This window comes from Pongo abelii, chromosome X (genome assembly GCF_028885655.2).
Source record: "Pongo abelii isolate AG06213 chromosome X, NHGRI_mPonAbe1-v2.0_pri, whole genome shotgun sequence".
Lineage (NCBI taxonomy): Eukaryota > Metazoa > Chordata > Mammalia > Primates > Hominidae > Pongo > Pongo abelii.
This window is the reverse complement of record NC_072008.2, coordinates 73,322,173-73,335,531: the sequence shown is the minus strand read 5'-3', so window position 1 is coordinate 73,335,531 and position 13,359 is coordinate 73,322,173. Positions and strand designations below refer to the sequence as shown.

At 44.1% G+C, this 13,359-nt stretch overlaps 1 protein-coding gene across 3 annotated transcripts in view; it reads right to left on the bottom strand.

Moving 5' to 3' along the window:
* The window catches only part of YIPF6 (Yip1 domain family member 6), a 74,304-nt gene extending 63,117 nt beyond the window's left edge, over window positions 1-11,187 (bottom strand). Inside the window, exon 1 of one of the 3 annotated variants that reach the window (XM_024240810.3) lies at window positions 10,705-11,187. In XM_024240810.3, the coding sequence (XP_024096578.1) occupies window positions 10,705-10,761 (57 nt within the window). In that variant the 5' untranslated portion in view covers window positions 10,762-11,187. Of the gene's footprint in view, window positions 1-10,670 lie in introns of all 3 variants that reach the window. The other 2 variants (XM_002831750.6, XM_054544675.2) reach the window with 2 other exon arrangements.
* Window positions 11,188-13,359: the final 2,172 nt, after the last annotated feature.

The window sequence follows — 13,359 nt, the reverse complement described above, 5'->3', positions numbered from 1 at the left end:
GGAAAAGCTCTCTACTACTAAGGGATGGACAGGAAACCATCCTGGGCCCAGACCATTAAGAGTTTCCTTCAGCTAGGAGGGGGACAGGATCACTAAGAAAGTGCTACCCAGGAGACCCAGAGACACATGGTCTGCCTAAGGCAGAGACTAGACTATGACAACAAAGAATCCCCTTTCCCTGGCCCCTATCACCAGGCTAGCAAGTATGGAGTAATAAACAACAGCAGTCTACTGCTGGAGAAGTGCTAGAGCTTAGAAAGAGACTCACCATGAGATGCAAGGGCAAAGACAGAAGCTGAGTACAGAACATGAACATTAATAAAAACATTGGGGCTGGGTGCAGTGGCTCATGCCTGTAATCCCAACACTGGGAAGCTGAGGTAGGAGAATCGCTTGATGCTAGGAGTTTGAGACTAGTCTGGGTAACACAGTGAGACCCCCATCTCTACAAAAAATGTTTTTAAAAAATTAGTTGGGCATGGTGGCATGCAACTAACTGTGGTCCCAGCTACTGAGGAGACTAAAGTGGGAGGATCACTTGAGCCCAGGAGGTCAAGGCTGCAGTAAGCTATGATCACACCATTGCACTCCAGCCTGGGCAACAGAGTGAGATGCTGTCTCAAAAAAAAACAACAACAACAACAACAACAACAAAAAAAAAAAACACAAAAAAAAACCAACAACAACAACAAAAAACACTGGGACAACATAGCAACCCCACCCCTAAACTCAAGGTAACAGCAGAGGAACCTGAAGCCGGTGATACACTGAAGGTAACCATAGCAACAACAACAAAACAAACAAAGCTCAACTCCCGACTAGACTGACTTAACCCCTACTGACTGACAACTCAGTAGCAGAGATGTGCCACTTCTAGCAGTGTGTACATGATGTCCAGCGTTCAATATCAGTAACAAATTATCTCCCCCATACTCACATGAAAAAACAACCCACTATGAGACAAAGCAATTAACAAAACCAGACTCTGAGATGACCAAGATGTTAGAATTATCAGAAAAGAAATTTAAGATTACTATGTCTAATATGCAAAAGGCTCTAGTAGAAAAGGTACATGCATGAATGATGATGAATTTCTGCAAAGAGATGGAAACTGTAAGAATCAGATGGCAATGCTAGAAATACATGACCATAGTAACAGATAAAGAATGCCTTTGCCAGCCTTATCAGTTACCTCAATACCAAAGAAAGAATTCAGAGCTAGGTCAAAATCATGCAAACTAAAACAAAAAGAGAAGAGTAAAAGAAGAAAATAAAAAATAATAGAGTATCTAGGAACTATGGGAAAACATTAAATGGTCTTATTATGTAAATAATTGGAATCCCGGAAGAACAGAAAGATAATGGCTCTGAAGAGATATAGGCTAACCGCAGTGGCTGACGCCTGTAATCCTAGCACTTTGGGAGGCCTAGGCAGACAGGTTGCTTGAGCCGGGGAGTTTCAGACCAGCCTGGGCAACATGGCGAAACCCCATCTCTACAAAAAAATATTTAAAAATTAGCCAGGAGTGGTGGCACACATCTGTAGTCCCAGCTACTCAGGAGGCTATGGTGGGAGGATCACCTGAGCCCAGGAGGTCGAGGCTTGCAGAGCCCAAGATCATGCCACTGAACTCCAGAGTGAGACTCTGTCTCAAAAAAAAAAAAAAAAAAAAGAATAGCTGAGAATTTTCCAAAAATAATGAGACATCAAATGACAGATGCGAGCCAAGAGAACCCCAATCAAGATGAATACCAAAGGACAAAATGAAAAAATCCACAAACCTAGACACAAACTACTGAAAACCAAAGATAAAGAGAAAATCTTGAAAGTAGCCAAAGAGAAAGGCATTGCATTCACAGGAACAAAGATAAGAATTACAATAAAAGGCCCGGCATGGTGGCTCACGCCTGTAATCCAAGCACTTTGGGAGGCCAAGGCAGGTGGATCACCTGAGATCAGGAGTTCAAGACCAGCCTGGCCAACATGGTGAAACCCCATCTCTACTAAAAATACAAAAAATTAGCCAGGCATGGTGGCAGGTGCCTGTAATCCCAGCTACTTGGGAGGCTGAGACAGGAGAATCGCTTGAACTCAGGAGGTGGAGGTTGCAGTGAGCCAAGATCATGCCACTGCATTCCAGCCTAAGTGACAGGGCGAGACTCCATCTCAAAAAAAAAAAAAAAAAAAAAAATTATAATAGACATCTCTAACAAAATATAAACAAACAAATAAACAAAGAAAGACATCTCACCAGAAACTATGCAAACCAAAAGAAAATGGAGGGACACTTTTAGAGTGCTAAAAGAATAAAACTATCAACACAGAATTCTAAACCCAGCAATAACTATTAAAAATAAAGGCAAAGTAAAAACGTTTTCCAGACAAGTAAAAGCTAAAATATATTCTACAAGAAATGCTAAAGGAAGTTCCTCAGGAAGAAGGAATATTATATCAGAAGGAAACTTGGATTTACATAAATAAATGATCTCTCAAAGTGGTTAAAATGAAGGTAAATATGACATTTCTTCCTATTTTTAATTATTCTAAAAGATAATCGCCTAAAGCAGGGGTCACCAAACTTTCTGTAAAGGGTCAAACAGTAAATATTTCAGGTTTTGAGAGCCATATGGTTTCTGTTGCAACTGCTGAACTCTGCCATTATAGCATGAAAGCAGCTAAAGATAACACATAAATAAATAAGTGTAGCTCTGTTCCCAGAAAACTATACTTAGAAAAACAGGCAGTGGGCCAATTTTTAAATTATAAAAATATAATTTAGGAGATAATTGGAAATTTGAACCCTAATGAGATATATTAAGAAATTATTAATTTTTTACATGCATTAATGTTATTGTGGTTATGTTCTCTTTAAAAGCAGAATTCTAATTTGGGAACTGTGGCACACACCTATAGTTCCAGCTAGTTGGGAGACTGAGGTGAGAGTGTACCTTCAGGCCAGAAGTTGAAGGCTGCGGGTGCTATGATCATGACTGTGAACAGCCACTGCACTCCAGCCTGGGCAACATAGCAAGATGGCAACTCTAAAATAATACAAAATCAAAAAAAAATTCTTATTTATTGTTTTTTTTTAAGAGACAAGGTCTTGCTCTGTCATACAGGCAGGATTTCAATAACATGATCATAGCTCACAGCAGCCTCAATCTCCCAGGCTCAAGCAATCTTCCCATCTCAGCCTTTCAAGTAGCTGGGACTGTAAGCATGTGCCACCATACCAGTCTACTTTTTAAAATTTTTAGTAGAGATAGGGTTTTGTCATGTTGCCCAGCCTGATCTCGAACCTCTGGACTCAAGCAATCTGCCCATCTCGGCCTCCCAAAGTGCTGGGATTACAGGTATGCGCCACCGTGCCCAGCCAGAATCCTTATCTTTTAGAGATACATACCAAACATTTACTAATGTAATGATGCCTGGGATTTGCTTCAAAATAATAAAGAAAGTAGGTAGGGCTGTAGAAGAAAGAAGATTCGTCATAAGCAGATAATTGTTGAAGGTGTATATGGGGATCCAATTCACCTTTTCTTTTTTTTGAAATGGAGTCTCACTCTGTTGCCCAGGCTGGAGTACAGTTATTATTAGTTTTGTTATGTATGATAACAAAGAAAAAGTCCTTACCTGTTAGAGAAAAGTAGTGAAGTATTTACAAATGAAGATGATATGTCTGGGCTTTGCTTTAAAATATTCAGAAAAGATTATGAAGGATAAGAAAAGACTGAAGAACCATTACAGACTGGAAGAAATGAAGGAAAAATAACAACTAAATGCAATGTGAGATACTAGATAAGATCTTGGAACAAAAAAGGCCATTAGTGGAAAACCTGCTAAAATTCAAATATGGTCTATAGGTAATAGTGTTTTACTAATGTCAATTTCTTGGTTCTGATCAGTGTACTATGCTTATGTACAATGCTAGCATTAGAAGAATCTGGGCGAAGGGAATACAGGCACTCTCTCTTACTATTTTTGCACTTTTCTATATGTCTAAAATTAGTTTTAAATAAAAAGACCAAAAAAATGTGGTGAGACCAATAAAATAATAGCAGAATGTTGATAGGTATATGAGGTTCATTATGCTACTCTTCATTTTATTTATACATTTGAAAGTTTCTGTAATAAAATTTAAAAATATATCGCTCCCTTGTTTCTGCCATTCTCTCAAACTACTCTCCTTCTTCTCTTGCTTGATCAAACTTTACTTTCCTACTTAATCCTCTGTAATCTGGCATTGGCCTTCTCACCACTTTACTGACATTGTGCTCTCCGAAAGTAGCCTCACATAATCAAGAAATACAAGGATCTTCATTCAGTCCTCACTCTCTTTGAATACTCTGCAGCATGTAATGCGTAAACCAACCCATTTTGTCTGTTTTGAGACAGAGTCTTGCTCTGTCACCCAGGCTGGAGTACAGTGGCGTGATCTCGGCTCACTGCAACCTCCGTTTCCTGGGTTCAAGCGAGTCTCCTGTCTCAGCCCCCCTAGTAGTTGGGATTACAGGCACCCACCACCACGTCCGGGTAATTTTTGTATTTTTAGTAGAGACAGGGTTTTGCCATGTTGGCCAGGCTGGTCTCAAACTCCTGACCTCAAGTGATCTGCCTGCCTTGGCCTCACAAAATGCTGGGATTAAAAATGTGAGTCACCATGCCCAGCCAAAACCAACACTTTTTGAAACCATATTTTCTCTTCACTACTATAACACTGCCCTTTCAAGTGCTAGGATTGCTTGTTTTCAGTTCCCTGTTGCCTGCTACTGCTAGAAGCATTGTAATACAGTAGGAAAAAACAGGCTTTAAAGTTAAACAGGGATCTCACATGGAAACAATACTGCTATAAAAATAAATAACACTGTACAGCACCTAGCACATACTCAATGCTCAACATGGTATTTGGAGAATACTGGTTAAGAGCGCAGGCCAAATAGCCTGAGTTCAAATCCCAGTTCCATCTTGTACTATCCATGTGACACTGAGCAGGTTACTTAGCCTCTCTGTGCTTCAGTTTCCTCCTCTGTAAAATTGAGATAATGGTACCATCATCACAGGGTTATTGTGAGGAAGAAATGTATTAATACAGGAACACAATAGGGGCTGGATAAATATCAGCTCAAGTTCAAGATTCCCATGGAGTCAATTCCAGTTCTGTCACTACTGTCTAATAAAGAATTTAGCTGGCCTTTGTCCCCTGTTCTTGAGAGTTTGCCTCTAAACTTAGAATTTCCTGAATGATAGAGTATTTTTGATATTCACAGGGGCTCTGGTAGTTTATGCTTACAGGTGAGTCACAGTAGGCCCTTACGTAGTTTGTACTCTGGAGATGACTCAGGATAGGGGCTAACCACGTCAGAAACACCGCGCATATGACTAGAGGTTTGGGGCTTTAAGTCACATGTAAGCCCAAACTTTCGGGAGTGGTGGGACCCTGGAGATTGAGTTCCATTATGTGAGCAATGGTCCAATTAATCATGCCTACATAATGAAACCCCAATAAAAACTATAGACACATGAGTGAACTTCCCTGACTGGCAATACTCTGCGTATTGTCACATACCAGCAAACCAGGAGGGTAACATGTCTTGAATCCACAGGGACAAGACAAGGAATCTTTGTGTTTGGGACCTTGTCAGACCTCGCCCTGTGTATCTCTCTCTTTTGTGCATTTGGATTTGTATCCCTTTGCTATAATAAAATTGTAATTTTAAGTAGAGTGCTGTTCTGAGTCCTATGAGTCATTCTAGTGAATTATGAAACCTGAGGGGAGGGCCAGGTGCCGTGGCTCACGCCTGTAATCCTAGCAATTTGGGAGGCCAAGATGGGTGGATAACTTGAGGTCAGGAGTTCGAGACCAGCCTGGCCAACATGGTGAAACCCCGTCTCTACCAAAAATACAAAAGTTAGCCGGGCATGGTGGCATGTGCCTGTAATCCCAGATACTCAGGAGGCTGAGGCAGAGGCTGAAGTGAGCTGAGATTGTGCCAAAAAAGAAATAAACCTGAGGGGAACGTGGGAACCCGTGAATTTGTAGCTACTTGCTCTGAAGTGAGGATGGTCCTGGGAACCCCCAAAATTGTGGCTGGTGTCTGAAGAGCAGTCTTGTAGAGGACTGTGCTTTTAACCTGTGCAGTTTGGCCTAACTCCAGGTAGTTGGTATCAGAAGTCTCTGTAATCACTGAAGTGCCATGTGATCCCCTACTCTCTCCCCTTTGTCTCTTCAAGAATCAGCAACAATGTTCCATAAGCTGAGTCAGGAACTATGGCCCTCCAGCTCCATGTATAAAAGACAGGACTTCCAGGGCCTCAGCTAATGGACCCTGCTCTCTGTCTAGCCCTCAGTGGGAAAGGCGACTTGGATCCATGCCCCTCCCCTTTCCCATCAGCAGGCAGGCTCTTGCACATATATAGATGTGCTCACAGAAACACACATGCACATTGCTCTGCCTGGCCTGGGCCAGTAAGGGGAACAGGTAGAGGCAGGGCCAAAAAACACACAATAAAAGCAGGGACTGCAACCCTAAAAAAAATAGCTGGGAGCAAATGGGTTATACTATTGACCAAAATCCTGGAAAAAAGGAATAAACAAGGGGAAGCATGAAGCAGGAATCAGCTCAGAGGCCTGGCTCCCAGGAGTGGATGAAGGGGTAGCCAGTGGCATGGTCTCCAGCCAGCCCCTTCACCTGGGGCCAGCTTCCTCATAGCCTGAGATCTTCTAAAGATCCCAGACTATAGTTCAAGACCAGCCTGGCCAACACTGTGAAACCCCATCTCTACTAAAAATACAAAAATTTGCTGCACATGGTGGTGCATGCCTGTGATCCCAGCTACTTGGGGAGGCTGAGGCAGGAGAATCACTTGAACCTGGGAGGCAGAGGTTGCAGTGAGCCGAGGTGGCACCATTGCACTCCAGCCCTGGGCAACAAGAGCAAAACTCCAGCTCAAAAAAAAAAAAAAGACCCCAGACTGCAGCCATTATTACAGCCTACCTCTTTTTCCTGCCCCCTAAATACAGGCATTACCCAAGATCCTGTCTTTTTAACCCTGTGCAGATGACTCCTAAATCAACATCTCTAGGCATGACCTCTTCTGCGCCCTGAAGTACAGGTTTTAAAGTCCAACTGCCTGTTGGATATCTATTGAATGGCCTGCCAGTATCTCAAACTAAACATGTCCCAAACTGAATTAGTCAACTTTCAAGGCCCTCATCCAGCTAACCCTCCTTGTATATTATCTATTTTTGTTCAGAGTGTCACTATACTCTTGGGTGTCTATAGCCATGCTCTTCAAAATGTGGTACTGGGAGCAGCAGCAGCAGCATCACCAGGGAGTCTGTAAGAAATGCAAAATCTCGGGCCCTATCCCAGACCAACTGAATCAGAACCTGCAAATTAACAAGATTCCCCAGATGACTGCCAGCACACTAAAGTTTGGAAAATACTGATCTAAGACAAATCCTCCTTCACACACTACAAACCCTCGTGGATTCTGCCTTGTCTCAAATCCTCTTATCTCCTGCCACTGCTGTTGTCCAGATCCTTATCATTTCTTCCCAGAACTATTGCAACAGCTTCACTGGCCCTCTAGATTCCAGATATTCCCCCACTGTAACTTACCCTCTATTTGTTGTCCTCTATATGTTGTCCAATTCATGATTTCAAATTCTTCCCTCCTCAAAAATTTCCACTGGCTCTTTGTAGCCCATTAAGCCTCCCAGGTTAGTAGCCGATAATAAGAAATAACACTTATTGCATTATTATATGCCAGGCATTCTATTAAGTGTGTTAATTTATCCAATGTGTTAACTCATTCCACCTAATAACCCTATGAACTAAGTATTGTTATATCTCTATTTTACAGATGGGGAAACTGAGGCAAGGAGGGGTTTGGTAATTTCCCCAATATCCCACTAGTTAAGTGACAGTGCTTAGAATCAAACCTAAGCAAGCTGACTCCAGAGTACACATTCCAAACCACCAATGTTCCATACTGCCTCCCTAACTCAGTAGGCTTACCTCTGAAGGCTTATCTCCTAATAATTCCCTGTGCTTCAGCCAAAGTGATCTACCTGTTGTTCTATAAATATATTAGCACCTTCCAACTTCTGTGCCTTTGTTCACAAGAGGCTGTGTAGCACAAATGGATATATGTAAGTCTGGGCTTCATATATATATGAATGGATATATCCACTTACATATAAATGGATATACAAGTCTGGGCATCAGAGTCTCGGGCCCTATCTAGGTTCAAATTTCACGCATGGGCACTAACTGGATGTAGACCCTAGGGAAATCATCAAACCTCCCTGCATGTCATATCCTCATCTGCACATAAAATGTAGTTAAAAGCCACCTAACTAAAACGATTGCTGTAAAGTTTAGTAGCAAATACGCAGAGGATGTCTAGCACAATAACTGGCATGTAGCAGGTGCTCAGTTATTGATAGCTCTTATGCTCACCTGCAATTTCAAATCCTACCCATCCTTTGAAGTCCTTTCAAATATAACTTCCACCATGTAGTTTGGTCACCCCAACTGGACATGACAGCATTTTCCTTTAAATTTCTGTAATATTCTTTGTGTAACTTTCTCTTATATACTGCCTTATTTTAGCATTGTATACTTGTCTTATCCCTAAAACTTAGACTGGTAGCACCACAGAGGCAGGCCCTTTGCATTCCCTACAGCAACTAGCACAGTGCATTACTCATTGTGGGAGTTCACTAAACATTTGTTGAATGGAAGCGGATTGCATATTGAGTAATGAGTGATCAGAACCACTGAAGTTAACCGGGGAAAGCTTCACAGAAGAGGGGTGGAGAAGTTTAAATGAAAGATAGAAACTAAAAACTACTAAGCACCTATGACAATGTCATAGTAGGCACAATGTATATATTATCTCATTTAGTACTCTCACTAATTCAGTGATGTGTTCCTATCACCATTTTCCAAATGAGGAAACTGGGGTTCAGCCTGATTTTACTCAAGGTCACAATAGAACTTAACACAACTCACTCTTATTGCCATATCCCCAGTGCCTAAAGGAGTGCCTGGAACATAGTAGCAGATGCTCAATAAATATTTGTTGAGTGAGTGAAGAGGTGAACAAATGGAGCTAGTAAGCAGCAGAGCTAGAACTAGAATCAAGTTCACTGATCTCCCAGTTCAGTTCACTATGTTAAGTTGCTAATTCAAAACAGAGGAAAGGGGGCCGGGCACGGTGGCTCACACCTGTGTCCCAGCACTTTGGGAGGCCGAGGCAGGCAGATCACCTGAGGTCAGGAGTTCGAGACTAGCCTGGCCAACATGGTGAAAGCCCGTCTCTACTAAAAATACAAAAATTAGCTGGATATAGTGGCAGGCGTCTGTAATCCCAGCTACTCGGGAGGCTGAGGCAGGAGAATCGCTTAAGCCCCAGAGGCGGAGGTTGCAGTGAGCTGAGATTTTGCCATTGTGCTCCAGCCTGGGCGACAAGAGCAAAACTCCATCTCAAAAAAAGAAAAAGAAAAAAAAAAAAAGAGAAAAGGGAAGAACCATTTACTGAGCAACTACTATATAACTAAACACATTGAGAAGAGGGACAGGAGCAGAATGTTGACCTCATTATACTCCTCAGTTCATGGTACTGATAGTATTAGACATGTTACATAAATTATGCCATTTGATCTTTCTAAAAACTCTTTTGAAGCAGGTATTTTTATCTCCATTTTACAGATGAAGAAACACCCTCCCTAAAATGACTTGCCCAAATTCACAAAGTGGGTGGATTCCATCCCAGGTAAAGTTTAACTCCAAAGCCTGTGTTCTTAAAATACTTGTCCACACTTTGGGCTTGCAGTGGAAATTCTATCCCTTGCAAAGACAGGAGCAAGAGAGTATAGTGAAGATGGCTGGGCACAGTGGCTCACGCCTGTAATCCCAACTTTGGAAGGCCGAGGCAGGAGGACAGCTTGAGCCCAGGAGTTCCAGACCAGCCTGGGGAACATGGCAAAACCCCATCTCTACCAAAAATACTAAAAATTAGCCTGGTGTGGTGGTACGCACCTGTGGTCCTAGCTACTAGGGAAGCTGAGGTGGGAGGATCACGTGAGCCTGGGAGGCAGAGGTTGCAGTCAGCGGAGACCGCGCCACTGCCCTCCAGCCTGGGTGACAGAGTGAGACCTTGTCTCGATTTTTTAAAAAGTAAAAAATAAGAAAGGAGAACAAGTATGGTGAAGAGAATGTCAAGGAGCTGCAACAGGGGTTAAACCTGGCCTACTGGGGTCACTGAACAGGTCAATACTAAAGTTATAAGCAATAAAACGTCAATGTCCCATGGGACGCAATCTCTCATTATTCCTTCAACAAAGGCTCGTGACAGGTTTTGATAAAATGAGGGGACAGCAGAAAAGATAACTTAAGAAATCACCTAAAGTTCGCCATTTAACACAATGTAGGGGACGATGACGAGGCCTGGGAGGATGGGAAAGGAAAGATCGGAGTTTCAGAAAAAGACCTGGAAGGAACCAGGAGGGCAGGGGGCAAAGCGGTTAGCGCAAAGAACAGGTGCAGTGTTGGGACTGGTTCTGGCGTCGGGTACAGCAAGGGCCTGCCGGGCGGAAGGGGCTCCGGCTCTCAGGCCACGAGCCCGTCCCCCGACTTCTTTAGGGGGCACTCTGCCTCACCCTCGGTCCCTTTTGTCGCAGATCCCAAGCTCACCAGGGGCCTGGGCGATGCTGTCCCCGGGTCTCCTGGAGACTCCTCCGCTTCCGCCATCTTGGCCCTCCTTCTCCCGGGTCGCTCCCACAGGTCTTTGCGGAACCTGCGACGTGGAGGCCACTGCCGGTCAGCGCGTCATCGCGTGACGGCTGCGTCACCTAATGGCGCCTGGCAATGGCCGGCGGCCCCGGCCCTTTGCTGTCCCTCGGTCCTCGGGGTGTCGGGGACAGCTCCGCGTCGCCTTGTCTCGCTTCTTCGGGGCCACGGGTCCCGCTAGACACGCTCTGCCTTTAACACTCAAGCCCGATTCTCAGACCGCTCCTTCGCTCTCGCGACCACGGCTGCGCTCTCCACCCCACCGACCCCCGCCCATTTCCCGTTCTCAGGAGTTGGCTTAGAATGCCAGACCCTCGATCACGGCACCTCTAGGAAAGAGCCTGCCTCTTCCTTCCCTTCCCCGGCTACCGAGCGACTTCAAGTTTCCGTGCCCCGGAATGAAGGGCTCAAGCCCCAACCTCCTGCTCACTCCGCCGCCGCCCCTGCCCCTCTGACTCTGCGCCTCTCCTGCTGCTCGCAAGCCTCTTCCCACTTCATTGACTTTTATAAACCTCTCTACTGCCTCCAAGCAGACCCTCCAGGATTACTTTTCTCCGGCACCTCTGGGGGTGGGCGGGGAAGAAGCTTCATTGGCCAAACTTGTTAATCCCACTTCAAAAGTTGCTGAACCATTTGGACCAAGTACTGAAAATGTTCAGGGTCTAAAAGAGAGTAACTATTGTGAAAGTAACTTAAACAAAAGATAATCTGCATGTCCCAACCTGTTTTCCTTATCTCATCTTTTTGGGCTTTCACGGTGTTTCTGGTCACAGTTTACGTTGGCCCCAGGCTAAAATGTAGTCAGACCGCGCAGCCATTGTTGACAGCATCAGCATCCAGGATACCTGGGTGCCCTTTGGTGGTGTCAAGCATTTAACCAACAAGGCAGGGGATGGGTGTGAAATAAAAATGTTTTATATTTTTGGATAGGCAATCCAAGTAGTAAATTTAAGGAGGAAGAATGTGGAATGTGGAGGGACAAAATTCCAAACGAATGGAGGTTTTTTTTTTTGGTGTTTGCTGTTTTGTTTTGTTTACGGTAATTCCCCTTCAGACCAAGCACAATTTTAGTACTTGCACAAATACTGGTGGAAGTGATATTAAAATTTAAACCAGTAGATATGAAATTTTTTTGTAATTGCAAGGGAATATCATCTACAAATGCCCCAACCCCAGCCTCAGCCTCTCACCTCATCCTCCCAACCCATGATTACCAGATCACCACCTCCGGTCCCACTTCCCTGAGGCCACTGATAACGTCTGCTATTTCCTTGCCAACCTCCAAAATTAGCTATCTCTCCCTAGTCACAAGCCCCTCGCTTCTACCCCTTCTAACCTCATCTATTGGCCGTCTTGGCCCCTTATTTCAAGGTAGCCTTGGTGCTAGGTCAAGAGGAGGACAGGCCGGCCGGGCGCGGTGGCTCACGCCTGTGATCCCAGCACTTTGGGAGGCCGAGGTGGGCGGTTCACGAGGTCAGGAGATCGAGACCATCCTGGCTAACACGGTGAAACCCCGTCTCTCCTAAAAATACAAAAAATTAGCCGGGCGTGGTGGCGGGCGCCTGTAGTCCTAGCTACTCGGAGGGTGAGGCAGGAGAATGGCGTGAACCCGGGAGGCGGAGCTTACAGTGAGCCGAGATCGCGCCACTGCACTCCAGCCTGGGCGAAAGAGCCAGACTCCGTCTTAAAAAAAAAAAAAAGAGGACAGGCCATAGAACAATTGAGGCAAGCAGTGCTCAGGTTACTTGGGCATTATTTCAGGCTACCAATGCCTGTTCTCCCCATTTAACTAATAGGGTGCTGGTTGGGTGTGAGACAATATGCTTTGTAGAAAGAAAATCAGGAAGGAAGGTTGTGAAGGAAGGGGCTGCATAGGAACAAGCTCCCAAAAATAGGAATTATTCTATGTTTTTAGTTGCAAGTGTATCTCAAAAAATTGCCAGACTAACTCAGAGTTCTTTAATACACCTACAGTCATTACTGTTTGCCATATCATGGATATTTACAATATAGCAGGACTTGCATGACTTGCCCAAAGTTACTTAGAATCTTTGTAAGTGGTAGAAGTGGAATTAATATTTAAGTCAATAAGTATGGAGAACTTTGTTGGCTAATCTGTGTTTCAGGACAATATAACATACAACTCTATGAAAATAACCAGGAAATATTAAGGAAATAATTTCCCAGAAAAATGATCAGAATTGACTCAAAACAAAGTGGGGAATTTCATTAAAACAAAATTTTGAAAGGAAAAATTTAAAACACATATTAAAAGCTGGCTGGGCGCGGTGGCTCACGCCTGTAATCTTAGCACTTTGGGAGACCGAGGTGGGCAGATTGCCTGAACTCAGGAGTTCGAGACCAGCCTGGGCAACATGGCGAAACCCCGTCTCTACTAATAATACAAAAATTAGCCTGGCGTGGTGGTGCGTGCCTGTAGTCCCAGCTACTCGAGAGGCTGAGACACGAGAATCTCTTGAATCCTGGAGGAAGAGATTGCAGTGAGCCGAGATCACGCCACTGCACTCCAGCCTGGGCGACAGAGCAAGAATCCATCTC